Source organism: Alternaria metachromatica (genome assembly GCF_023757995.1).
Source record: "Alternaria metachromatica strain BMP 0045 chromosome Unknown scaffold_6, whole genome shotgun sequence".
NCBI lineage: Eukaryota > Fungi > Ascomycota > Dothideomycetes > Pleosporales > Pleosporaceae > Alternaria > Alternaria metachromatica.
The window spans coordinates 533,570-558,739 of NW_026055497.1; the positions used below are offsets into that span (position 1 = coordinate 533,570).

The 25,170-nt window shown below is 52.8% G+C and overlaps 8 protein-coding genes across 8 annotated transcripts; 5 read left to right on the plus strand and 3 right to left on the minus strand.

The window, feature by feature from the left end:
* Window positions 1–1,213: 1,213 nt before the first annotated feature.
* Window positions 1,214–2,543, minus strand: J4E83_003743 (uncharacterized protein; the record flags this gene model as incomplete). The annotated part of the gene is made up of 3 exons (XM_049330676.1): window positions 1,214–1,973; window positions 2,024–2,421; window positions 2,469–2,543. 3 exons carry the CDS (start codon window positions 2,541–2,543, stop codon window positions 1,214–1,216), a joined length of 1,233 nt encoding a protein of 410 aa, XP_049190093.1.
* Window positions 2,544–9,028: 6,485 nt separating this feature from the next.
* On the plus strand, window positions 9,029–9,963 carry J4E83_003744 (uncharacterized protein; the record flags this gene model as incomplete). Its single annotated transcript, XM_049330677.1, has 2 exons — window positions 9,029–9,267; window positions 9,321–9,963. The coding sequence occupies 2 exons, from the start codon at window positions 9,029–9,031 to the stop codon at window positions 9,961–9,963; spliced, it is 882 nt and encodes a 293-aa protein (XP_049190094.1).
* Window positions 9,964–12,546: 2,583 nt separating this feature from the next.
* SAR1 (COPII coat GTPase) lies at window positions 12,547–13,321 on the minus strand (the record flags this gene model as incomplete). The annotated part of the gene is made up of 6 exons (XM_049330678.1): window positions 12,547–12,863; window positions 12,912–13,021; window positions 13,073–13,111; window positions 13,158–13,178; window positions 13,234–13,259; window positions 13,313–13,321. 6 exons carry the CDS (start codon window positions 13,319–13,321, stop codon window positions 12,547–12,549), a joined length of 522 nt encoding a protein of 173 aa, XP_049190095.1.
* A 598-nt stretch (window positions 13,322–13,919) lies between these two features.
* Window positions 13,920–14,685, plus strand: ATP7 (ATP synthase d subunit; the record flags this gene model as incomplete). Its single annotated transcript, XM_049330679.1, has 4 exons — window positions 13,920–13,931; window positions 14,063–14,458; window positions 14,514–14,600; window positions 14,656–14,685. The coding sequence occupies 4 exons, from the start codon at window positions 13,920–13,922 to the stop codon at window positions 14,683–14,685; spliced, it is 525 nt and encodes a 174-aa protein (XP_049190096.1).
* A 386-nt stretch (window positions 14,686–15,071) lies between these two features.
* J4E83_003747 (uncharacterized protein) lies at window positions 15,072–16,629 on the minus strand (the record flags this gene model as incomplete). The annotated part of the gene is made up of 2 exons (XM_049330680.1): window positions 15,072–16,490; window positions 16,624–16,629. The coding sequence occupies 2 exons, from the start codon at window positions 16,627–16,629 to the stop codon at window positions 15,072–15,074; spliced, it is 1,425 nt and encodes a 474-aa protein (XP_049190097.1).
* Window positions 16,630–17,123: 494 nt separating this feature from the next.
* J4E83_003748 (uncharacterized protein) lies at window positions 17,124–18,158 on the plus strand (the record flags this gene model as incomplete). The annotated part of the gene is made up of 1 exon (XM_049330681.1): window positions 17,124–18,158. One exon carries the CDS (start codon window positions 17,124–17,126, stop codon window positions 18,156–18,158), a length of 1,035 nt encoding a protein of 344 aa, XP_049190098.1.
* A 1,198-nt stretch (window positions 18,159–19,356) lies between these two features.
* J4E83_003749 (uncharacterized protein) lies at window positions 19,357–19,946 on the plus strand (the record flags this gene model as incomplete). The annotated part of the gene is made up of 3 exons (XM_049330682.1): window positions 19,357–19,482; window positions 19,534–19,791; window positions 19,890–19,946. The coding sequence occupies 3 exons, from the start codon at window positions 19,357–19,359 to the stop codon at window positions 19,944–19,946; spliced, it is 441 nt and encodes a 146-aa protein (XP_049190099.1).
* Window positions 19,947–20,428: 482 nt separating this feature from the next.
* On the plus strand, window positions 20,429–21,209 carry EGD2 (GAL4 enhancer protein; the record flags this gene model as incomplete). The annotated part of the gene is made up of 3 exons (XM_049330683.1): window positions 20,429–20,665; window positions 20,770–20,828; window positions 20,879–21,209. 3 exons carry the CDS (start codon window positions 20,429–20,431, stop codon window positions 21,207–21,209), a joined length of 627 nt encoding a protein of 208 aa, XP_049190100.1.
* Window positions 21,210–25,170: the final 3,961 nt, after the last annotated feature.

Consider the following 25,170-nt stretch of genomic DNA (forward strand, 5'->3'; position numbering starts at 1 on the left):
CGGGTGCGCGTGAGGGAGGTGTGAGGACGACGTTGACTGGAGGATACAAACACCTACATTCGTGCCTTTCTACCCCTCGCTTACGCGCAGCACGATCCTTTCCGTCGCGTGCATCATCGCACAACACAACGCGTGAAATGAGACTGCGCTTGCTGAGACATTTCGCCCAGGTACTTCAACTCTTGTTTTTCTTCTTTCTCCGCCCAAGGCCTCGGCGATGCCCCAGTTGTGGATTCCGTGCCTCGATGGGGGTGGAGGTGCGTAATAGCTTTGCCAGTCGGACGACAGTTGCTGCTTCAAGTAAGGTTTCCGCGCGATCTGGGTAATGAGGAATAAGCAACGAGAAACCGAATGCGCTTCCCGCCGTTGCGAAGGCGAGGGGATGGTGGGACTAAAACTCTAGATTGGACCCGCGAATCCTGTGTAACGGAGATTGGGATGCGGGAATTGGGTCTGGGGTCGTTGGAGTCTGGATTGCCTTGGCTGTAGGGTATCTGGGTATGTGAAGGAGACGACCTTGTTGTATAGGCCTGGGATCAAGAATCTCACGGTGCAGCACATTCCACGAATACATTCATCACGTAGACAAGAAGCGCGAAAACCGATTGCAATCCATCGCAACGCACTCAAGCCATCCATCCATCCCAGTCAACCCCGCCACCCGCGATCACCTTCCACCCCTCGCCCACGTCGCAACACACGACACGACACGAGACACGCTGACGCACAGACAGCATGATCAGCAACTCGACCACCCCTGCGGCAAAGGAACGGCTCGGATTGCGTCTTGACAAGGCAAGTACCACACCATGACGGGTTGGACGGTTATACCCCAGATCCATCGCTCGCCATGCGCACCCCTGCGGACAAACGGGCCTGAGCGCCGCCGTGGTGTGGTTGGATGCTGGTGGCAGGCTAACGTAACTTTACTGAAATTGAGACAACGGAAACCCGCCACTCGGATAGGGCGTACGGGACTTGGGTGTGCGTACAGGTAGGTACGTACCAGATGTGTGACTGCCGACATGAAGGGGTCTGGGGTTGGGTCGAGGAGGGTGAGGGTTTTTCGGGTCGTTATTTGGGCGGGTGGGTTTGTGGTGTCTTGCAGTTTTGCGGAATTGTTGATGAGAATGTGTAGCTAAGTTTTGAACGTGAGCACAGCGAGACGTTGCAGATATCAAGATTCATCGTATATTGTTCATTCGCTATGGTATCATAATGCTCTCGGGTATGGGTATATCTCATCGTCAACCTCATCATCTTCAATCCCCCGCAACCTCGCCGGCGTCAACGGCGCAATGGGGCATAACGTCTGCGTGGAGAACCTCGCTGTGGGGCTCAGCGTTGGGCTGTCCATGCTTTTCCACTCCGTATACGCATCTTTACTCTCCACGAGCGTTGGCGCAGAACCCAAACTACCCACACTCCTAACCGTCTCTAATATGTCACCCTTCTCGCAGGAGTCGGCCGTGCTATACCGATCCAAGCTATTCCTTCGCGATCGAGGAAAGTAACTTCGTTTCTGGTAACGCTGTTCGCCTGTGGTGCAGATTCGAGGTGGGAAATCTGGCCGGCAGTCCACCTTACTGCTGAGGTCGCCTTTGGAGCGCGAGGCCAGGCTGCTGGAAAAATCATCCTGGATGCAGGGGAGGATCTTCTGTACCACGCGGTTCTTTCTTGTGTAGCGGCTGAAGTCTGAAGCGTCCGACTTTCTCGGTTGTTGTTGTTGTTGCTGTTGCTGTTGCCAATCACCACGAAACTCGCGATCAATGGGAGTCGCTTTAGTTCGGAAGTTGAAGATCCATCGTGTGACGAGGCCGCGTAGGATCGGTATGTTGGCTACGATGATTGCTACGTTGTTCTCAATGTGGTTGATGCAGTAGTCGATGGGATAGGTCCAATCGGGGTTGAATAGAGTGTAGAGGCGGTCGCGATATGATAGGTAGATTTTTGCCGCGCCGATGGCAGTGACACTGTGGAGAGGTCAGCTGTTATCCTCGCATACTAGGTCAGTGTGACTTACGCGAGACTGCAAGTGAAGACCACCAATACCACCAAACGGGACCTCAATCGAGCACTCATCATCCTTCGCACGATGATGAAAGGTATCGGAAGGATCAGAACATCGGTGAGTAGATTGGCGCATGTGACCCAAATTAACATCTCGCCCATCTTGTGTCTGCCCATGCAATGCAGGTTGCCGAAAGTCCTCGGCTTCCAGGTGTTGCCAGTTAGAGGTGGGCAGATGAAGATGTACAAGAACCATGGTATCAATGCGCTTCCAACAGTGAAGACCAAGATGGCGTAGAGTACTCGCTTGAGCCACTCGATAACGGAACCGGCCCGAAGGAGGAGAAGGATGATCGATGCTTTGACGAGTGGTAATATGGGGATGTTCAAGAGATTGAACGCCATGACAACCTGCTGCTGTTAGTTATCTCGTCGTAGCATGGTGAAGCTAAACATACGGCATAGTACTCGTCATAGTTTGGTTCTATCTCGTTCGGCGGCACCTCCCAGATATGTACGCCAACATGCCACATCTTGACATCTGTTCAGGATCAGTGAGAGCCAGTGTCGGCGCTTACATCAGTACGTACGTCGATGGGATGGCCCTATGAGGGCTATGGAAAGCAGTAACGGAAGTATGATAAGCCAGTCATCTGTACAAGCACGTCAGTACGGTTCGCGCAAGAGATGTTGAACGCCATACCCCAGCTTAATCGTAAGTTCAGCTTCCGCCGTGTGTATATCCTCAGAATAACGAATATCGAAGCCAAGAGGGGAGTGCCGTAGATCACCCCCAGGCAGGTGAGTTGAAGAGGATAGGTAGGCATCTCGACGACCTACTCTCAGAAACCTGAAGAAATCGCGAAAACCACATCTCGCCCTGCTGGTGGGTGGGCTTCCTCATATAAACCCGGAACAAGGTCAAGGGCTGCGAAACCCTTGTCCCCTTACGCGCGCCCAAGGCAGGCACAGCCGGGTGTCTCCCAAGACGTCCCCCGCAATTTGCTACTTACTGCATATTAACACTTACAGAAACAAGTTAAGCAGAGGCCCTTCTATTTGCCAAACGGTCTAGTCTCCCGTCGGTCACCCTCACGTGGATGTGCTTGCTGGCTGCACTTTACACATGCCACTCAAAAGGCTTGTCATCGCTATAGAAGCCGGTCGTACTCCATGGTGCGACGGTCTGGATATCGCACTTGCCGCCTCTCAATTAATTCTCTTACACGAACAGCGCACTACATGAGAGATGGCTGGCTTCCAACATCTCGGAGACTGCGCAGCCGAAGACGTCCAACGGGGCCTGTTGCGCGGTCCGGTTCGTGGCTGTCAGAGACATGAGAAGCGGGTGTTGAGTGCAGGCGCCAATTGTTCTTTCGCAAGTGGGCATCCGCCAGCGCTAGCACGGAGGACTTGGTGTAACGTATTCATCCTGGAACCTGGACCGATCACAGCGTGTCTAGTAACCGATCCCTGTCGCAGCGAATCTGGGGCCGCCGCTTAAAGGGCCAGACCCAATGGAGAGCGTTACATATAGTGAATGCGAAGCAGCGGACAGCATGACTGTGGGGATGTCTGCAAGCGAGAGAATCGAATACGGCGACGGCGCAATTCTGACAATGTCATCTCGGAGGTAAAGGCTGCGTGGTGGAGCAGTTTGCGTGAATGCGTGGAGATTGTAGGAGCTCAAGCGTGTTCAACAGGTATCACGTTCCGGGGATGTTTCGAGAACAACGGCTTTGGGTAACGCGCCCTCGATGCGACGGCGGAGGTCACTCGGCCCAAGACCGTTTCAGAGGGTCACACTGACGTTCCGCCCAGTGCCCACTTGGGATCGTCATACTGTATGCCTTCATTTAATAGCATTGCGACAGCGGAAGTCGGACGAACAAGATCAGACGGGAAACTGCCGGCGATCTGTGCGCTCGTATATTGGGCTACCTACAAGAAGCCTGTTCGGATGAGGTCATCGGCGGGCGGGATAGCCTGATGGGCGCACTGTATCGCATCCAGAAGTGCTCAGAGCGCGACGGTGCAATGGCCTGAGATTTGCATCTGGTAGTACCTAGGTAGGTAAGACCGAGGTCGTTCGCCTGCGCGCAAAGAGAAGGTGCTTATGACGCATGAAACCATATCACCGTCATGTGTGAACAGTCAATCTCACAGATACGCAAACAAGCAAAAACATAAAAAGATAAGACTGTGGAGCGGAGCTCGAAGATTGCGTAGCACCGTAGAAGGTTGGAGCCTCAAAATTCTTTGAGGTTAGCGCAACGTTGGCCGCCGAAACTTACGATGTCGCATACACGATTTCCTTTTGACGCAGTTCATCAGTGGTTCTCTTTTCCCCGAGATGCATAAAACCGATCTGTCCAGCAACTTAGAGATTTCACTAGACGCTGCGCAGCGAAAGAGAACAAGCGTGACTTCTCAATAATGTTGCACTGCTAGAAAGATGTACAATTGAACTTGCGGTGACTCGACCGTCCAGAATCGTTGCTTTGATAAGCAAGTATATTACAGTTGTGGCCATGTGTCGGGGCGGCGCGAAGATCTAGGGTCCGCGTGGCAGCTTCAAATGGCCCGAATACCAGGAAATGTTGAGCGTGACCCAGACTGGACGGTAGCATGCAAGCATATGGCCTTCGGCGGTACCAAGAGCTCGTCGTGGGTCAACTCTATACCAGAGGCATGGTCGAGTTTCGCATCTCCCGTCGTTAAGCAGGCTTCCTCCCCGATGCGAATGACGCGATCATGTACAGCACTCCAGTGCCCATACCAACACCAGCTCCTCCCAGCATGGCACTCCCAACAGTTATCGGCACCCGGCCGCTCCGTGCAGCGATCAGAGCCCCGGCAGCACCGGTCCCAGCCGCGCCAAGTGTGACCCAATCTGTTTTCACTTCGCCATGATTCTCCAGTATCCGCCATGACCTATCTTTCCACTCTATTTCCTCTCGGCCTCTCATGCGGCCCCATGTCATGATCGCGCCAGCTGCTGTTCCTAGAACGAGGCCGCGACCGGCAGTCTTGAGCGTACGAGATAGGATTGTAGCGTAATCGATCGGGGAATTACGGTATCGTGCTGCGATGATAGAGGCTGGAAACTGGAGGATTGAAAAGAAGGAAAATGACATGGCTGAAGCGCGCATGACATGCAGGTATAGGATACTGCGCGCATACGGCTGGTCTTCGGCGTAAGGAGGATGTGGGAACAAGGACGTCATCTCGAACGTTCGGCGCGCGATTCGTAGATGATTCGAGGTCGAGGGCGCAATGTGGTTATGCGAATCGGACTGAGGATGATTTCGGTCGAGGTTTGGTTCGATCGTGTATTGGCGTTGTTTCTGGGTGTATCGAAGTGTAGGCGAGCTTTGACGAGCTACAGGTAAGTATCGAACCTCTTGGGGGGAAATCAGTTCATCCTATGTTCGCAGCGAGAGGGGTTGCCTGAGAGCATGCGCGCATGCTTCTCGTCCGTATGCCCCGATGAGGCCCTACAGTCGGAGAGAACCTGATGCCGGTTGCGAGTGTCGGCCGCAAGTAATACGGCAGCCTTGTGTATCTCTACGATATAGCTGCCTTAGATTCAGGCCACAACGGTGTTCTGCCAATGATATTCGCACAAGCCTCTGAGCTCGCGTTCCGTGGCTTGCGGCCTGCCGAGGCGTCCTGCGCGTCTGGATCTAGGAGCACTCGGCCACCGGGCTCGTCGCAGCTTCTCTGAAGGCCTCCTCGAGGTCCTGTGCTAGGTCCTGCTTGCGCGCAATGTCATCGCAAGAAGCTGGACTTTGCAAAGTTTTCCTGGTGTCATGCGTCGAGATGGGACTGCCAGCTGCTGTCAGGACAACAAGAGGATCCATGGTCGCGCCAGCCGATGGCGATCGTGTATGCAACGCCAGTCATCTCTGATGCAGATGCCGAGGAGGGAACTATGCCAATGAGGAGTTCGTGAAACTTCCCCGGACAACGCCTGTGGCTGCCGCGTCCGCAGCTGGTACTTGCGCGAGATAATGCGGAGAGGGCGACAACTGGACGACGCAAACGCCATCTGACACGGGCCGAGTCGCGATCATGCCTGGGATCACGAGGAGGAGGTTTGCGGTTGCACGATGCAGGATTTCCAACGTGCACCGCGCGTCTGCTGTTGCGAAGCCCCATGACGTCACTAAATCCGTGGATCATAAATGCACCATCGCAGCACAGACGCTACAGGATATCACCAAAGCTCACTACCACTTAGCCGGCATCTAACAAACTTTACTATCTTCGGGAACTAGCATCGCGACCACCCTGAAACAAACAAACAACCCACCAACCTCCAAGACCAATCGTCAACATGCCTATCGGCCAGCAAGAAAGCGGTGTAACTTCTGGCGTCAAGTTTGTCACGTCCACTGTAGGCAATACGGTTGGCGGCGTTACAAACACTCTAGGAGGGGTTGTTGGCGCGGTTGGACGAGGCTTGGGCGAAACGGTAGATTAATCTGTACTAACTACAAATGAAAATATACTGACTCTGAGCGCCTTTGCTTAGGTCGAGGGCGCCACAGGCAGTGCCGGTCGGCCGGTTGCACGAGGCCTTGCCGATGTATCCACGAGCATTGAAAAAGGTGCAAACGATGTAGCAGGAGGCGTCAAACGTGCTGGGGAGGGCAAGTAGGTCTCGATAAGGTTCGACAAGAGTTGGACTTGTCAGTGAAGACTGGGGCTTGTACCACATTCTCCACGGCCTACATCCTGGCGTATAGCGGGGGACGGACAAGACTACACACAGCCACCAAATGCTATCAGCATGGGATGTCGCCAAGTCCATAGGTACATATCTCGTATGTAATGTACCTCTGACGCCAGTGTCCCATACTAACTTGAGTTGGCTTCTTAGGCACTGTGATCAGATATGTGTCCAAGACGCGATGCCGGAACAGTGCGCCGAAGAGATCTCCGCTCATATCATGCAACGCCTATGTGAAGCTTGCACTTTTGTGATCCTCGAAAGATACCGCGGCCGAGTAGCCCGAGTCTTCTCCACCGGATGCCGATGGTTCCGGATATCTCATGCCGAAGCAACCTTTACCTTTACCTAGGTCCAGGTACATGAGCATCCCACGCCTGGCATACCCATGGCGCAGCTAGCTACTGTTCGGCGGACTTTGTTGGTTCTGTCTCGGAGTACCAGTCCAAAGGACACCGAAGGGAAGTAGAGAAGGACCCTGCGGGGACTAAATTGTCGGTTGGCGCGCCACTGTCCCATGGATCAGCGTGGAGGGTCCATCCATCGTGAGATCGTGATCGCCGAGGCCGAACAACCTCACCAACACAGACCCCTTCGGCTCGGCTCCCTGTCATACGCTGGCCGCGGTGTTGGATGTACATATGCGTGTCTGAGAAAGGCAGGCGCTGTGCGGGGTCAGATGATCAAACCTACTTTCGTCACTCGCGGAAAGCCTCACCGTGTCACTGACCGCACGAGAAGCTGCAATGGGAATGACTACTGAAGGTTAGCTGTCGAGTACATGCAGCTGCTTAGCGCCACGATTGCGGGATAAATCAGCACAGAGGGTGGAGGACGACTCGAGTGTGTGACGTCAATGGTACGTCTGACATATGCGCATCTCATGTCAGATATGTCTACCATCGCAATATTTGCAAATCCACATCGTAGCCAAGGGTAGTGGTATTGTTTTCAAATGCCATGTTTCCATCGCACAGAATCCCACGAATGCAACCAGTCTTACCCAACAATCTAAGCGTTCTCTAGGGTTGACCAGCCGACGGAGGCAAATGCGCCAGCCTGCAGCCAGCCAGCCAGCAATAAGCGGCATACTATCGATATGCGCCCGCAAGGCCAGCCTGCCAGCCTCCCCCAGCCCGTCCCAAGCGTTCCCATGCAACGGTTCCACTGGAGAAGGTGGGTTGGGGCGGCTGAAGACACTTGCGAAGGCGAAAGCCACATGTACCCCACAAGCGTTGCGCTAGCGCACGTAAGCGTCGTTCCGAATTGGGAACCGATCTTTGACATCAATTGGGGCATTCGTCTCTTTGACACCAATCCCATCCGTCGTCATCCTTGCATTTTGCCTTCCAATAGTCCGATTGAGCGAGCTACATTTTCACCATACACCACCCTGCAGATCCGCCTGCATGTCGGCCAATGAGACGCGCACAACTGATGAATAACGACGCCCCGCCACACTCCACATCGGGGTCTACAGAACGCACGTATATTGCTCTAAGGAAGGCGCTAGGATGCTGCACGGAGCGATCGTCCTAAACCCGCAGTTACGAGACTTCGGTTGAGCAGCTGTCTTAGAGGTTGCATACCACGGAAACCGAGCTCAACATATCGAGATTTGCATTAGGCAGCATGTCACCGGTCAATTGACAGGCAGAATACATGGACCAGAAGGCTGAAACCATTGCGTCAGGGTAGCCAATACAATGGCAGCAATCGCGATCAAAAGTTACTCACGGGCTGGGATTGAGATAAGTTTAGACGAGAGGCGGGACGGGCTTTGTTCACGCGCATTCTCAGTGAAATGGTGGGGAACTAACTGAGGGGTCGGATGAAAGGGCATCCAATGATGTAGCAGAAGTCTCCGCGGTGTTTATCGTTACGGCACGCGCGATCTCTATCCAGCCTCTTTCTCCAGCCGTCAGAAGCGTCGACGCTAGGCGGTTGTAGCTTCGCATTGACGCGTGGAGTTGATCCATGACCTTGGCTCAAGCGCTGAGGCTTCAGTGCATGTCCGATCTGCGGTGATATGCTCGATGAGGTAGATTGAATAGACTAAGTACTCGCCTGGTTGTGAGTATATAGCTGTCTTACCTTCCCGCGTTTCTTACCTACCCAGAACATCTCACACTCTCGTTGTCGTGGTTACCAGCATCGTCGACAGTCTTCCAATCGTATATCAAGTAACTGATACCTCGCTTCTCAGTTTACTCCGTCGCTACTTACGCTCGCTGTCAAGTACGCCCTATACATTAATATCAACCACCAACCGACTATCCGAAAATGAAGTCCTTTGTCGCTGCCGGCCTCGCGGCTGCCGTTGCTGCCTACCCCCAGGCCTCCTCCGACGCTGAGTGTGCGTCCTCTGCCCCGGGCACTTTCGCCATCACCACCGTCAATGCCACCACCACTCCCTCCAGGATGGTCAGACGCCAGCTTGATGGTACTCTTCAGCTGTCTCTCGAGGACGGCAAGTTGACCGACCAGGCTGGTCGCACCGGTTACATCGCCGCCAACTACCAGTACGTCCACTACAACACTCTGACATATCCAGCCAGTGCTAACATGTTATCAGATTCCAGTTCGATCAGCCCGTACAGGAGGGTGCTAGGGAGACTGAAGGCTTCGGTCTCTGCAGCAACGGCTCCATGTCTCTGATGGGCTCCGCTGTCTTCTACCAGTGCTTGTCTGGAGACTTCTACAACCTGTACAGCCAGTCGACTGGTGCTCAGTGCATTCCCATCCACATCCAGGCTACCATGTCCGAGGAGACCGGCCCCGTCTCCCAGATCTCCGATGGTCAGCCCCAGGCTACCTCTGCCGGAGCTGTCACTCAGATCTCCGACGGTCAACCCCAGGCTTCCACCCCCGGCGCCGTTGTCACCCAGATCTCTGACGGTCAGCCCCAGGCTTCTTCGCCTGCTGTCGTTACCCAGATCTCCGACGGCCAGCCTCAGGCATCTGCCCCTGTCGTCACCCAGATCTCTGATGGCCAGCCCCAGGCTTCTGCCCCCGTCGTTACTCAGATCTCCGACGGCCAGCCCCAGGCTTCCGCTCCTCTCGTCACCCAGATCTCCGACGGTCAGCCCCAGGCTTCTGCCCCGATCGCCAACTCCACCATGCCTCCCTTCTCAGAGTTCACTGGTGCTGCCTCCACTGGCACTGCCAGCATCGGCGCTCTCGCTGCCGGTTTCCTCGCCCTTTTCTCCTTCTTGTAAGCGAGATCAGCTCTATTCAGCGCGCGCGATGAACATGGGACATGGTCGCTTTGACGATCACATAATGAAGGCTGTAGCGGAGGATGACACGATTTCCTTGCAACGTTCCTTGATGACTGCATGCATCTACGACATCATGTACATAGCTAAAGCATAGGCGGCATGGTGTTTGGATATTTGTTTCTAAGAAGAAGCCACGGACCTAGCTAGTTCAATAGGTAGTCCCGCATCTCCATGCGATGAAAATATTAATACAAACGGATAAAAAAACACAACATTTTCCTCATCTCATCTACCGTGATACCCAGCCCTTCTGCTCCCTCTGACCCCGCAACCCAACCCCTTCACAAATCCTCCGCTTTTCAAGAAATGCCACCCATTACTCAATCCCTTCAAAGCTACTGCAGTAATCCTGGCAAGTCAGTCAGACGACATACATCCTTCGCAGTGCCGCAGAGGCGCATTTCCCTGCTGGTGCATGCTGATCTCTATCCTAGCTGTGTCACGTCACATCACACCGGCGATTGTACGCTTTTCGCTTGCTACTGCATGTAGTCTCCAAAATGCAGTGTCACGCATATGTCTTGACAGGCATCTTGAGCACGTACATAACAGCCGGTGAGGAGGTATATACCCCACGTTCACGTTGCTTAAGCAAGGGCTATGTACCGGTACATTCTCCGAAGTATACGGTACGAAATCATGATGTCAATTGCACATCACACACTTCAATGCAGCTCCTACGATACCACACAGTCCCAAATCACCAAATGGAACAGATACAGCTCAAAGGCACAATATACATATCTCCAAACAAAAAAACACGACAACAAAGAGAAAAAAGAAAAAACCACAGACAAACGTCGTCAATCCACCCTGCATGCACACACCGTCTCTGCCTCACTATTCCCCCATAACCCCAACCCACCAAGCTACAGCCCACCCTAACCACTTATCCACCCTCAGTCCCTCAGCCAACGTGTCAAACCACCAAAGATTAAGTTGCAGCCCGCGTTATCGATTGACACGCGTGCATGCACTAGAGTCGTTGGGAGGCTTGCGCCGTCTCTGACACTACCAACAAGCGTATTATCGAATACTCTTTAGTTCTTGAGGGATATTAATAGGATGTGGGCAGGGCTAGATGGATTAGCTGTGGCGGTGCGTTTTTCTTTTCGGGGTTTCGGCTTTCCGCGGGGACAAAGTTTGGTTGAGACGGGTTGTTCGACGAACCAGCGGGTTGGGGGTTGACTGTGCCGTGTTCAGGTGGCGAGAACGCCTGGGGAAGGGGTGGTGGCCTGCTTTCGACACTGAGAACTTGGTTTCTTGTTATAGATATCGTGAACTGGACTTTTGAAGTGTCTTGCCGTGAGAATGTCTGGGAAATATTGCCGTTTGACATTGAACCAACGCCCAGGATTCAGTATGTAGTCTCGGGAATCGTTTTAACAAAATGCATGCTTGAGTATCGTGAAGTAGGGGTTTGAGGCTTCGTCCAGTTAAGACGGACGGCTTATTGGAACTGCAATCGTAATTTCGAGATCATGATTTCCGTTAACGAATACCGTCATTCCGTTTATCTGAAGCTTCTCTCGCAAAAGGCTCGGATGACGATGCATCGAAGCATCAAAGCATCCAGTTAATACTGTGGACTCAGTTTTGCACTCCCAGTTCCGAGATGTGTTTTTTGACTCTAGCAAGTAGTCATTTGGCGCCTCTAGGTGACTCCTTGCAAAAGCTCCAAACAGGATCGATTTGTTCAATTACCGCTCTTGGCTTCCCAAAACCGTGTTTCCATTTTTGAGACTTCTTTCAATGTCATGAGCGGAGTGATCTGACTCTTCTTATCTTTCATTCTTTCCAGAAAACGCCTAGGCGGGATAGCTTCGCTAGCTCGACGTTTTTGGCTGTCCAAAACCGTATTCCCGGTTTCTATATCTGGTATTCGGACTTCTGGTACAACACATCTGGCACACTCGATATCACACTCATGCTTGAGCTGGTACCGTGGATTACCGTACCGAAATCGAGGTATCGGACCCTACCAAACGGTGGACATTTGATATCTGTAATGATTGATTACGATATGCAGTCATGGTATCTCCATATCGGTACATATTCCTCCATCATCCTTATCGCTTATTCGCTTTCCCTAAACCCCTGAAAGTTGCATGCAAACATGAGTGACGTTTTGAATATGTTGAGTCGTTGTCAGCGACTATGATTCCGGAATAGAAAACCACAGGTGTACATGTTCGATGCGTGATATCTGTCGTTCATCACGCATACAAATGAAATGGAGCGATTGTCCCACGTCATCTGAAGTAACACCCGACGTAGCGGTCACGCTCGCTTCGGGCCGACCCAGCCTTCGCTGCACCGTATTACAAGTGTTGGTGTGCAATATGTTATTATTCCAAGAGCTAACGCCAACGCCCATAAGAGTACATCTACTACGCATATGATAGCCATGGTATGTACTTGCATCTAACTCATACCATCGAGAGAGCCAACGTGCAGCCACATGCGCTCCCCGCTGCTTTGTGTCCGCCTAGCGTGCTTATAATTGCTGGAGTAATCCGCCTAGACGTACTGGCTCAACCATCTGATACCCTCTCCGTATCCCTGCCTCATGACCACACTGCACATGAAGACCTCAACCGGGCGGATACCCTCGAGCGGTACCTTGCCCTTACCGGTTGTCTGGTATAGACCAAGAGCGGAACGGAGCTGGTCCTCGGAGATGGCGTCGGGGTGGTCGATCTTGTTTCCAAGAACGACGAAAGGAGTGTTCTTCAGCTCCTCCATGGCGAGGAGAGCATCGAGCTCGGCTTTCGACTCGGAGAGACGCTCATGGTCTTTGGCGTCAACGAGGAAGACGATGCCGGAAACTTCAGGGACTGGGATATTGTCAGTTTATGCAAGGCGAACAAGCAGGCTTGACATACAGTAATCGCGCCATAGTCGGCGGGCTTGTGCGTGACCTCCGAGATCGAAGGTTGTGAACTTGACGTTTCCTATTGAGAGCTCTTCGGAAGTGGGGTGCAGAGTCGGCTGGCTGAAGCACATGTCAGCCGGTAGCTGTACAATAAGGCCACATCTCACTTACAGGACAGCGACCCTGTCGTTCTTGAGCATGTGCAGAAGCCTAATCGTGTTAGCGGAAGCTCGCGTGTCCAGTCTGGTAGCCATACGTGGTCTTTCCTGCATTGTCACTGGAGCCTAGTCAGCTATACGTATTTGAGATTGCTGGCATGTGGAAGTGCGTACAGTCCGAGGAAGAGGAGTTTGGCATGCTGTGATGATGTGTTAGCTTGAGTAGCGAAGTTGAGACTATGCTCCTGCTTACCTTGTTCATGAGTCCAAGCGAGGACAGAACATCCCAGACTGTTACAAAACGTCAGCCCATATTCAACTATGTTCCAGGCAAGCCATTGGTTGATCCGGCAGGTGTTCGGGACATATGCGATGGTATAGTGTCGATGCGCATGTGATAAGCCCGGCCTTGATGTTTCCTTGCGCGGTGTTGTAGGCGTTGGCCTCGGAAGGCGATAGCAGTGCTAAGAGAGAGTGCTCGAGGGACCTTGCTCTGCCGTGCTACGAAAACGAACACATACGTCCATCCAGTTCGGGACATAACGAGTGAGGGTAGTTAACTTACACCTGGCGCGAGGTCAGCAAGAAAGCGATATGAGCACATAGCAAGGGGCTTACCAGTCGAGAATCCACATGTTGATGAGAGTTGTTCGGGTGTAGACTGTTGGTTGAGAATGTAGCAACGAAGTGTAGAGTGTGAATGGGAAAGGTAATGTTGGGGGAACATGGCCGCGATCGAGGCGGAAGTCGAGTGGCCCGTGCGCCAGATCCTTGGCGGCGCTGTTCCGAGCTCTCGCGAAGAACTTGGACATCAACCCTCCCGAACCGAAACCACCGCATCCCCGTCTAAATCCATCACAATGGCCGTCGGAGTACGTCACACCCCTTCCAGAAGATCCGTCGAAGCTCTCGAATGCCCAATTGCTGCGCCGGCAGTAGCCCCCCACCCGCAATGGCACCTCCGAAATGCAGAACAAGAAAACTAACATATCCCCTCCTGTAGCGTAGCGCAGCCCTCAAGCTCGACTGGACCAAGCTGGGCACCCAGCTCGGCCTCAAGGGTCAAACCGCCGCCGCCCTCCAGTCCTTCAAGAAGCGCAACGACGATGCGCGTCGCAAAGTCACCGTTCTCTCCGAGCAGTCCCAGACCGTCGACTTCAACCACTACCGCGGCATCCTCAAGAACCAGGCCGTCATCGACGACATCGAGAAGCAGTTCAACGCTTTCAAGCCCCAGACATACGATGTAGGAAGGCAGATTAAGGCCATTGAGGCTTTCGAGGCCCAGGCCGTCCAGAGCGCAGAGCAGACCAAGAGCGTTGTCGACAAGGAGTTGAGCGACCTCCAGAAGACACTGAAGAACATTGAGGATGCCAGGCCATTCGCTGACCTCACTGTTGTACGTATATACGGTCATGGGCAAGTGAGGGATAAGACGCTGACGAATATCACAGGACGAGGTCGCAGCTGCTCAGCCCGAGATCGACAAGCGCACCGAGCAGCTCGTCTCCAAGGGTCGCTGGGCCGTTCCCGGCTACAAGGCAAGTTTCTGGAACACTCAAGACAGTTCATGTGCAAGTGCTAACAACCCCGCAGGAGAAGTTTGGCGATCTTTCCGTCCTCTAAGCATCTTCTTTGCATGTAGTCGAGATGTACCCGATCTGGGTTGTATTACCTACGTATTTGTGAATAGTTCCAGACAGTGGAAATGCACCCTAGATTTTGACCATTTACATCATTCCGCCTGCGTTGCTCATTTTGATTTCAACGCAGTCACCTCGAGACTTTTACAGCATGAATTCTTACATGATTAGACAACCCCGCAAATCATATATCACGAAAGAAACGCTTTCTGTTGAGGATGCTACTCGCATTTCATTACATATGCATTTGATACCGAACCCTCCAAGCACCAGAAGTCACATCGCTATATTGTCATTTCGAAAACGCCGCCCAATGCTTGTCAAATACCCCCTTGGTCTTACACAAAATGCCCCCACCTGGAATTAACCCTACTCATCATACTCCGCATCCCTGACCCCGCAAAAGTCACTACCGAAGCAGCTGTCCACCATATACCACACCCGCCAGTAGAGACTCGCATTGTTCGCATCGAAAGTTCCGTCCTCTTTTCTCGGTACATGGTCGCCAATGATACCATGTCCTGAGCCAATCACCCAGCCGATGACAGGCACCGAGCCGACTGTCTGCTGCCAGCGGGGTTTTGCGGGGAGGAAGGCCTTTTCTTGTGGGAGGAAGACAGCGGGCTTCACGTTTGCGCCCTTGAGTCGCAGGGTTGCGCGTTGAGAACGGGGGTTCAATGCTGTGGTAGTTGCATGCGCGGGAACGGTGTTTGGGTCAAGAGCTTGGTGCATTTCGCGTGGTTGAGACATGGGTTCCACGGGCATGTCGTCGAGATGGCTTGGGAAAGCACCGCTCGTACTCCTCAGCCAGGCTGGTTCCGAGTTTGATTGCGACACGAGTCCCTGTGACGCTGCAGGCTGGGAGGCCGTTGCTGTGGCAGATGAGGCTGTTGCGGAAGACTGAGATGCACCGCGTGGTCCTAAGGTGCCTGAAGATACGGTGTTGGGTGAAGCGATTTGTGACATTCCCCCTCCTTCTGCGCGAAACGGCCGGTCACCACCTTGTGGTCCTGTCCCTCTGTACATCTCTGCGTAAACTGTGTAGCCCTGGATGTTCTTCGGACTGTAGTGACATGCGCGCTCGGCGGCTTCCGCACTATCGAAAGTCACCTTGACCCAATGATCTCCCCCAAGATATGTCTTGATCCTGGTCAAGTATTTCGGTTCCAAGTTTGGGTAGTACGTCGAGCGTTGCGCTGCTAGACTATAGCCGAGCCTGGGGTTGGGTGGCTCGCGGTCGTATTCTTCGTAGATCATTCCGTTGGAAACCTTCTCGTAGTGTGCTATCGCAGCCCATTGCTGCTCGGAGCCAAAGCCGTATAGTATGACTTCCTTGGGTTCTTGTGCGAAAGTGGCGTTCGTCGATGCGCCTGCTGCGAACGAAACGTTCAGTCCGTTGCTTGCATCTATGAGATTTGGTGCCGAAGCTGATGGTGGTAATGCACCGGCTGGCCGCGCAGATACCGAGCGCCTCTTGTCCTCGTCTGCCTTGAAACGACTGAAGATGTCATCTTCTGTGCGCTGGTTGTAGAGTCTCGCTTCGTCAGCTGCGTTGCTGGCGCCCAAGGGTGTCTTCGCTCGTGAGGTGCCGCGTTTCCGTGCTTTGCCAAAGGGGCCTTTCTCTTCTGGCACGCGCCGTTGATTTTGATCGGGACTGTCGGGGATCGATGTTAGCTGTGTGTCCGAATCTATGGGTGAATCCCAGTTGAGGTCGTCCATGGCGTCAAGATAGCATGAAGAAGAGGAATGTCGTATAAAGAACACTTTGTAGTCTTGTTTGTCGCATGACTAGGCTCATGCGTGCAGAAGGCTCCATTCGGTAATGGCAGTGAAACATGACTTACTCTGCGAACTCAATCCCCCAGGGCAGCCTCCTCCCATTCGAATCAAACGCGCGCTCGGAATCGGGTACTGCGTGGACCTGCATCTCTTCGGTGTGGTCGCGTCGTTCGTTCGGTGATTCGCTTTTCCGTTCGTGGTGCACGCGCGTGTGGTGCGTCAATCTCCTCGGGTCTTTTGTTTATGCGACAGGAAGACGAGCGGAAAGCTAACGCTAGCTCCAGGAACGCCGCGGCAAAGCCACACCGGGCCCGTGCACCAAAACGTGGCGCACAGTGCGATCTCCAAAAGGTGACGCGGAGCCTTTCCCGATCCATCTACCTTGTGCATGCTGCATGCAATCGGAAGTGGCTTACTTTTCAGTGCTGCCTGGTCGCAACGGCCGCTCATAAGTAGCCGATGGAACTGACACCTATCATCGTGCGTGGCAAGAAGAGGAAGTACTTACACCCAGCATATGCTGCTGCCTCCAAAAGTAAACCTTTTACCATACCTGCACAAAACTCTTCAGCAGCCTCATCTCAACTCAAACGACAACGGAAAACGAAAGCAGCCCGCAAGAAAAAAGAATATACGCCGGCCATGCCGACGCTCCAAGGACTTCCCACAGAACTGCTGGAAATGATCTTTCTTTACAGCATGAACCCAGCGCTTCCACGCTGCTCACGGGATCTTGGCGCGAAACTCTCCTCACACGCCATAGAGATGAGCTTCACTATGCAGGCCTTCTTCCATACCGTTGATCACCGTACCAACTATCGGGACCGACTCGTCACCAGCGATGCCTCACTCCAGTCCAACATCCTGACTTGCCATTTCTTTACCTACGACTTCTTTTTGAAATACGTGCAGCGCGCACAAGATGCCATGGTCAAGTTGCGTGGGAAGGCCTGGGCAGCTACTGGAGTTACGATCCCTGGAGTGTCCTACTTCGACGGACTTTGGCCATACAAGTTCACCAAGATCCCTCATCTCGCTTTTGCGCAAGGCTTTCACATACCAGAAAAGTTGCTGCATGGGCCATGGACAGAGGACAAAGCGTCACTGCTTTACGTGTTGGTTAGCCTGACTGGAGAGATCGATTGGGAGGGTAGTATGGCAGGTGAAGTGGCGAAATGGGGCATGAAAGAAGCGATCAAGGAGGGTAATGAGCACGCGGTGGCAGCGCTTGCCGTGCTGTTGGGTGTACAAAAAGGCATCACTACTGAGCTACTGCAGTATGCTGTCATACATTGCGGTTGCGACATCAACATTATCCGTCACCTACTCTTCAACGCACAGATCCTCGCCGAAGAGGCGTCGAGCACGTTGAATTTCCATGACCCTGCACTGTGGGCGTGGGCAGACGTCAACGGTCACAAGGGAGAGACGCTCAAGGCCATGCTCAAGGATGCGGTTGCATTTGATCTCGAGTTTTACTTTGAAGATAACGCCGACTGGTCCAAGATCGTCCCCTTCCCGTACGGTGGAAGCAAATTTGACGCAAGGACAGCATTCAACGACGTGGTGAGGGAGCTGCTGACGAACCTTTACCGAAACTACGGAAGGAAAATCACACGAAGGAGAGCGATGACACCAGAGCAGAGAATCGCGGAAGATGATGCAGATGTTGATTGACTTTTTTATTGAGACTAGCTAGAGCGAATACCCTGCCTACACGGCCTACCTATCACTTACCTTTGCGACCTGTCTGGCATATCGCGCGGATTGCCTTAATCGTGCTAAACTATTTGTTCACGATTTTGGTCACCTTCATCACGAGTCCGCGTGACCAGTGCAGATCAGCCAACTTGATTGAAGGAAGCTGAAAGCATGGCTTGACACGAAGACAGAACGCGCAGTTGGCACATGCAGCGATGTTGAGCGTACTTGCGTACACTTGAGATTTTACCTGCAGGCTTGTTAGTGACTTGTATCGAAACAAAGCGTTATCAAGCAGAGCGTGTTTGTTGATCCCTTCAGTGATCTTGGTGATAAAATAGTAATCATAGAAATCATATACTATCTATTGCATGTTGTAATCATTGGGAGTGGGGGCGGTGATGTAAAAAGTAAGAACTGACCTGCGCATGTAGCCGTGTGCAGTGACGGCACTGCAGTCGTATGTCGAAATGGGTTTGCAATGAGCAGGCTCACCGCGACGCCAGATGTCAGGTATCTGTTGGCTGGGTATCTAAGCGTCTGTTTTGGTCAGCCTTTGTCGCAAAGTCGGTGCGGTGATGAAGCTGAATAGGTAAAGCAAGCTCAGAATATGTAAGAAATTGAATGTCATGACTTCGACGCCGTTAAGAGACCCCGGCGAGGGTCTCCGACGCCGAGCTCAATCGCAAATTATGTCATCCTAGGATGGGGGAGGAGTGTGGAGGTGAGAGACATACCAGTGGAGCTATGGGTGCTGGGGAGTAGCTATGGGTCTTTGGAGTAGTTTAGCTCGGCGCATGTCGCGTCCGTCGTGTCTGCACCTGCAGAGCGCATGGTGCGAAGTAAAGTGGTCGTAGTAGCCACGTCGACGACTGCATAAAGTCGCGACGGCTGTCGAGTTGAGCGTGGTGCTTCTGCGGTGCCCGCGGTGCTGGAGGAGATGATGGAAGTCGCGCGGTCGCAGAAAACTTTAAGGACGGCGCTAGCGCCAAGGCGCCTTTCGCTTGTGCACGGCCCCGGGCTCACACTGAATTTCGAACCTCCACCGACCGACATTACTTACTCCCGACAAGAACATCAACACCGACTCCTATTTCCGACCGGTACGCTTTCGACGCAGCAATACTCCACGTGTCTCCCCGTCTAACAGTCTCTTGCAGCACATATCGACGAAATGGGTGACGCCGAAATTACAACGAGTGCCTGGAGGCTGGTAGAGGTCGGCCGCGTGGTCCTCTTCAACGAGGGTGCATTCGAGGGCCGCCTCGCTGTCATCGTCGAGATCATCGACCACAAGCGTGTATGGAAAATTCGCGATCCGGGTGCTGTTCAGCGGCTCACACAGACATAGGTCCTCCTCCAAGGTCCCTCCGAGAAGGCCCCTGTCCCTCGCCAGGAAGTCGCGCTTGCGAAACTCTCCCTTACACCCATCGTCATCCCCAAGCTTCCCCGTGCCTCGGGTAACGGCCACGTCGCGAAGAAGTGGGAGGAGCACAAGGTCCAGCAAAAGTTCGACGAGAGCTCATGGGCCCAGAAGCGTGCGGCTATCCAGAAGAGGCGGGGACTCAATGACTTTGAGCGCTTCAAGGTCATGAAGATGAGGAAGCAGGTACGTTTTGCCCTGCACCTGTGTCGTCGAATGCGACCGCTCGGACTGGACGCGATACAACGGATGCGATTTGGGAACATAGACTAACAGCAACACAGGCTCGTTTCGAGGTTCAGAAGACCTTCGCCAAGATCCGCGCCAGCGCAAAGGCATAGGTAGTCTCGATGCTGTCGGGAGACAGGCGTTGTGGTGATCGCTGCATGCAGGTGGCATAGAGGCATGAGGTGCATTTCATGAGCATTCCGAAGGCGACCTCAAAGGCATTCAAAAATTCAAGGCCTGGTTAAGGGCGAATAAGTCCAATGTTTGGCACGGTGCAATTCGGTTTGGGAACGGTTTACTCGGCTCTCGCATGCATTCCACATGTAGCAAGAGAGTTCAATCCACAAATTCATGAACACACACGAACAGTGCAACTAGAATTGCAATTTGATACCCCCTTTGAAATGCCCGTCCTTGTGAATTGCGCGACATAGGCTGTGAGAGTAATTGTTGCTTGTGATGGGCGTCATTGCCAATTGTGAGAGCTGCCCGCGCTAAACCGCCCACAAATCATTTTTGGAAGCTCCGACCCCAACTCCGCGACGCTCGATATTGCAGCACCACCACCACCTGCCGTCACCCACAAACCGACAAAATGGCCAACCCCCGCATTGAAGAGCTCCCCGACGAGCCCGAGAAGAAGAACGTCCAGATCGAGGAGGATGAGTCCAGCGACGAGTCTGAGAACGAGGAGGGCGAGGTCAACGTGCCCGCGGGCTCTTCCGTCGCCGTCCACTCCCGCAACGAGAAGAAGGCTCGCAAGGCCATTGCCAAGCTCGGCCTGAAGCACATCGACGGCATCACACGCGTCACCCTCCGCCGACCGAAGAACGTGAGTGCTTTCCGCGCAATTGGTGGGGGAGCTGCAGTCAACAAACACGAGATGCGGGCAGACCAGAGACACAGGTCAGGGTATCAGGCTAACACACCTACCAGGTCCTGTTTGTTATTAACCAGCCGGACGTCTACAAGTCGCCCTCAAGCAACACCTGGATGTGAGTCGCTGCCCCTCAATGGCACAAGCCGCCTGCTGACCCCGCACCAGCATCTTCGGTGAGGCCAAGATCGAGGACTTGAACGCCCAGGCCCAGGCCTCCGCCGCCCAGCAGCTCGCTCAGGGCGAGTCCGCGCCCCACGACCACGCCGGTCACGACCACGGCGACGACTCCGGCAAGGGCAAGGCCAAGGCTGTCGAGGACAAGAAGGACGAGGAGGAAGAGGAGGACGACGATGAGGAGATCGACGACTCTGGTCTTGAGGCCAAGGACATCGAGCTCGTCATGCAGCAGGCCAGCGTCTCGCGGAAGAAGGCCGTCAAGGCCCTCAAGGAGAACGACAACGACATCGTAAACTCCATCATGGCGCTGAGCATATAGACCACTCGGGTCTAGGTGTCTGGGTGTAAAAGGTGGATGACGACTTCAAACGCACTGCGGAGTCGAGAGACTTCTGCCTGCTCATGTAAAAGAATCTATCAACATGAATCTTTACGAATCATCGGTGGCCGTCCGGTCCATTCGAAAGCATTGGTGCCCAATGATTGCTATCTTCTCGATATGCGTGAGTGATCAGGAGCTAACCAGTCTAGAAACCTTCCAGTCGCAAGATAGAATGGAAACGCTAAGCAGTGGCAGAATGGGGGCTGGCACAATGCAGCTGAAATATTCATGGGGCCAGACGAGCGACTGCATCTACCACTTGGTAGTTTGACCTTCTTCTATTGGAGCATATGATCTCCCAAATCTGAGTCTTGTGGTAGCTGCAAAGCAGCCCTGCAGAATGAGGTGAGATGCAACAAGCATACCTTCTAGCGGTCGATCATCAGAAGTTTAACATGGCGGCTTCCAGTCATGCGCACTCAGACACTAGTTCATGTGTCTTGAGGCTCTTTCTGACGTAGAGTTGCTGACAAGCCGATACAGCCTCAAGGGCCATTATGCGTGTGCTGAGTGATGGCTACCAATGGCTTCAATAAATCGCGATAGATTTGTCCAGATTGATATGCCTTTTCCAGGATCGCGGGTCCCGAGACTGAGGGTCAACGTCGTGCTTATGCCGTGGCTGGTAAGATGGGATAGTGACGTCCAAGGACATTTCCAAACGTGGAACGCGGAATGCTAAACTCGCAGTTGGTCAGCAGCGGCTTTGTCAGGTACCCCTCGGAATGAAAGCTATCCGGGAGCAGTGTTGTTAGCAATCGTGAATTGCGTGAGGATTGCGAGGTAACAGCGGTGAAGTTGGCGAGGGTGCGATGCTCAGCCACAAGCTAACCAGCCACAGCGGACAAATCCGGATCTCATGAACTCTTCCATCGTCAGCACAGATATGGGAATCAGCCTCAGCCTCACGACATATTCTGGTTAGCTTCTTTCTCATTGTGTCGAGATGCCCAGATATACAACGGAAAGTTGACTTTCCGAACATGTTTCGCACTCTCCGTTAGGATTGCGCCTACCTACCCACTCCACACATCGACAACATCGAGCTCAGCTACCATGCTGCGCGTTAGTTCTCAGCATGGCACTTACCTGATACACGATATTCTCCGCAATACGCAACGGCGATGATGGTGTTGAAAACGCTGCTAGGGTTCAAGCGATCCACTGTTGCTTACACAGTTGAAACATGTTGAATACACGACCAATGAGCGATCAATCCAAACTCTCGGCATCAAGAATGTGGCTGGTATTATCACAGTATCTTCACAAAGGCTCTTGGACTCAGATCGACCGGGCCGCGAGAGCCATGACCAAGTCACATAGCCCTTGTTCATGACCTATAATCTGACCACAGCACATGTGTTTGATGTGTCGCAAACCCAGTGCTGCAAGCACACTGGCCTATCAAGAAGGCAATGCTAACACTATCGGACCTACATCGAACGCACGGAGGCCTAAAGAGACGAGGGTTATCTCACATTTCCTCGAAGGATTCATAATCTTACTTGATGCTTCCGCATTCGACAATTCACAGCTGCCTTCTTCACCCTTGGCATTGTTGTTTGGGAAGCCTACAACTTCTTATGACGATATGGCGTCGAGAGCTGAACTCATCCCCATGGAACCTTATTGCGTGTGGCTCTCCGTGGATGCCTCACCACACATACATTGGCTATGAGATGACTATAGCTGAAGGGGCCACTCCTACGACAACATCAGCAATGGAAAAGACCTATATAACACTTTGACTGCCTTCAACAAACGATGGACTCATCACAGCAAGTTGTTCTTTCTATACATCCTCCTACATCAACTTCGGCACCCCATATTCAGTCAAGTTTGGGTTCGAATTGCTATTACATGTCCATCGATCCTGCATCTTCTACCAGTCCCAATCACAGCGAATACTATAACCCACCAGCACGTAGATACCGGGTTCCACAGTTTGCCAGAATGTCTTCCAGCCGAAAGATCACCTCCGTACGTCTCAATCCGCTATGTAACCATCAATACCAATTTCCCGGATACTAAACTCCAACAGGCCGAAAAGGCACAGTACATTCAAGCGCTCCGATCCCATCAGTTTAACACCGTCGTTGAACTCGTCCGTGTCGAGCAGGCTTTTGCAAAGCTCGGTACACCGGACTGCAGTGAGCCGATGACGGCAGCTTGTAAGTGTTCGCACGATTAGCTGCTCCGAATGAAGACTGACTATGTGTATCAGGGAAGTACTACGTCGAGTCGCACGGCCTGTTGACCGAGCTTCGCGGACTGACTAGGAACTACCCTTTCAGGTAAGCCGCCCATCATGACCCCCGAAGGGTACACGGTGTCTCCCAAAGCATGAGCTAATCCACTCATAGCTCTGACTGCCTAGACGAAGCAAAACGACGCGTCTACGCCGATCCCGCAAGCAACCGCTCATGGAATCTGTGTTGGTTAGTTCTTAACAAGATACAGACTGAGTACGTTTACCAAAATATACGATAGATTCCGGTATCGTTTGCTGATCTTTAAACAGCCAGTTACTGCCGTACTACGCGCGTTACCAGGCGTCTCAACCGGCTATGTGGGCAGGTCAGACGCCGTCTGCGGATCAGATCACGCAGCTCACGAATGCTTTTGTTAATGAATGGAATTGGGCACTTGGTCAGATGTTGGGGCGTTGGACGCAGCCGCCAGCGCGATGAGAACGTGTAGATGTTGGGGTGTGGTGTGTTGGCGATGGCGTTGATCGCTATCGAGGTCGCGTGGAGGTTCTTGTATTGCTCGTTTCTCTTTCCTACCGGGTTGCAATCTATTTACACTCATTTACCCCCCTGGCGGTATAGCTCTCTATATACATTTTCTTATCTTACATATTCTGCTTAGATCTCTGTCGAACCTGATGCTTCTAGCCTACATCGCAGAGACTTAGGTGGTCCTCATTGACCTAGCCTTACTTAGCTCTGTCTCAATAATGCTATCATCTGTAGCATCCACGATAATGGTCTCTTGTCTTTATTTCCTAAATATTTTTCGCACTTACAGTATGAGCGCCGTGGTGTAGCGCAGTGTTCAAGTATGTCCCAAAGTCTGCCGTTATTCCAGAATGCCTAACATCATTTGTTCCCGTGACATCTAGGGAAGGTGTGGTCGAAATCCATCGGACCGTCTCGCCACTCGTCACTCCGATAGCAAAAAACGTGGCTTTGGTAGGGAGCCACACCGCTCCTTCCTCGAGCATTATAGGCTACAATCCTAGGATTTAAGCCTCCACGCACTATACAGGCCGCAAGATCCGCCTACGAGAGCGGGGTATGTGTATCTCGTGCCCTGGTGATAGGGCAAAGGGCCAGCCTTGTCGACTGGTGGGTATCTCATCGGTGAAGTCTGACGAATAGCTATCAGTGAACCTCTCGGCTGGTGGCTAGTGTATAGAGATAGCATATCAGCTGTTCAAGCCTTACGTTGCTTTCCGTTCGTGAGGTTTTGGATAAGTGTACCGGGCTATCTCTCGTTTTCCCACGGCATCCTTCGTTACTAGTTATTCTCTGATTACCATCCCGAACCTCCATCCAGGCTTCACCATCCCTTGCGCTTTAGTGCGCTAGTAGCTCTATTATGGCTTCCTATGCTAGCAGGGTATGCATGATTCACTCTACTATTCTATACCAGCCAACATGTATCTTGTTGCTTGATGATGCGCTATAGCAAGGTCAAGTATTCACTACACAATGCAATACTGACAAGCTATAGCCAAGGATTATCGGCGACGATCAGCCTGCGCATGGAGGATACAAGGTTCGCGCACACTCAATGGTGTTTTCACGACACGAAACTGAGCATTGATAGCCAAAAAATGTTGGTGCACTTGACCAACCTGGCGATGGAGGCTACAAGGTCCGCAAAAGCTAGT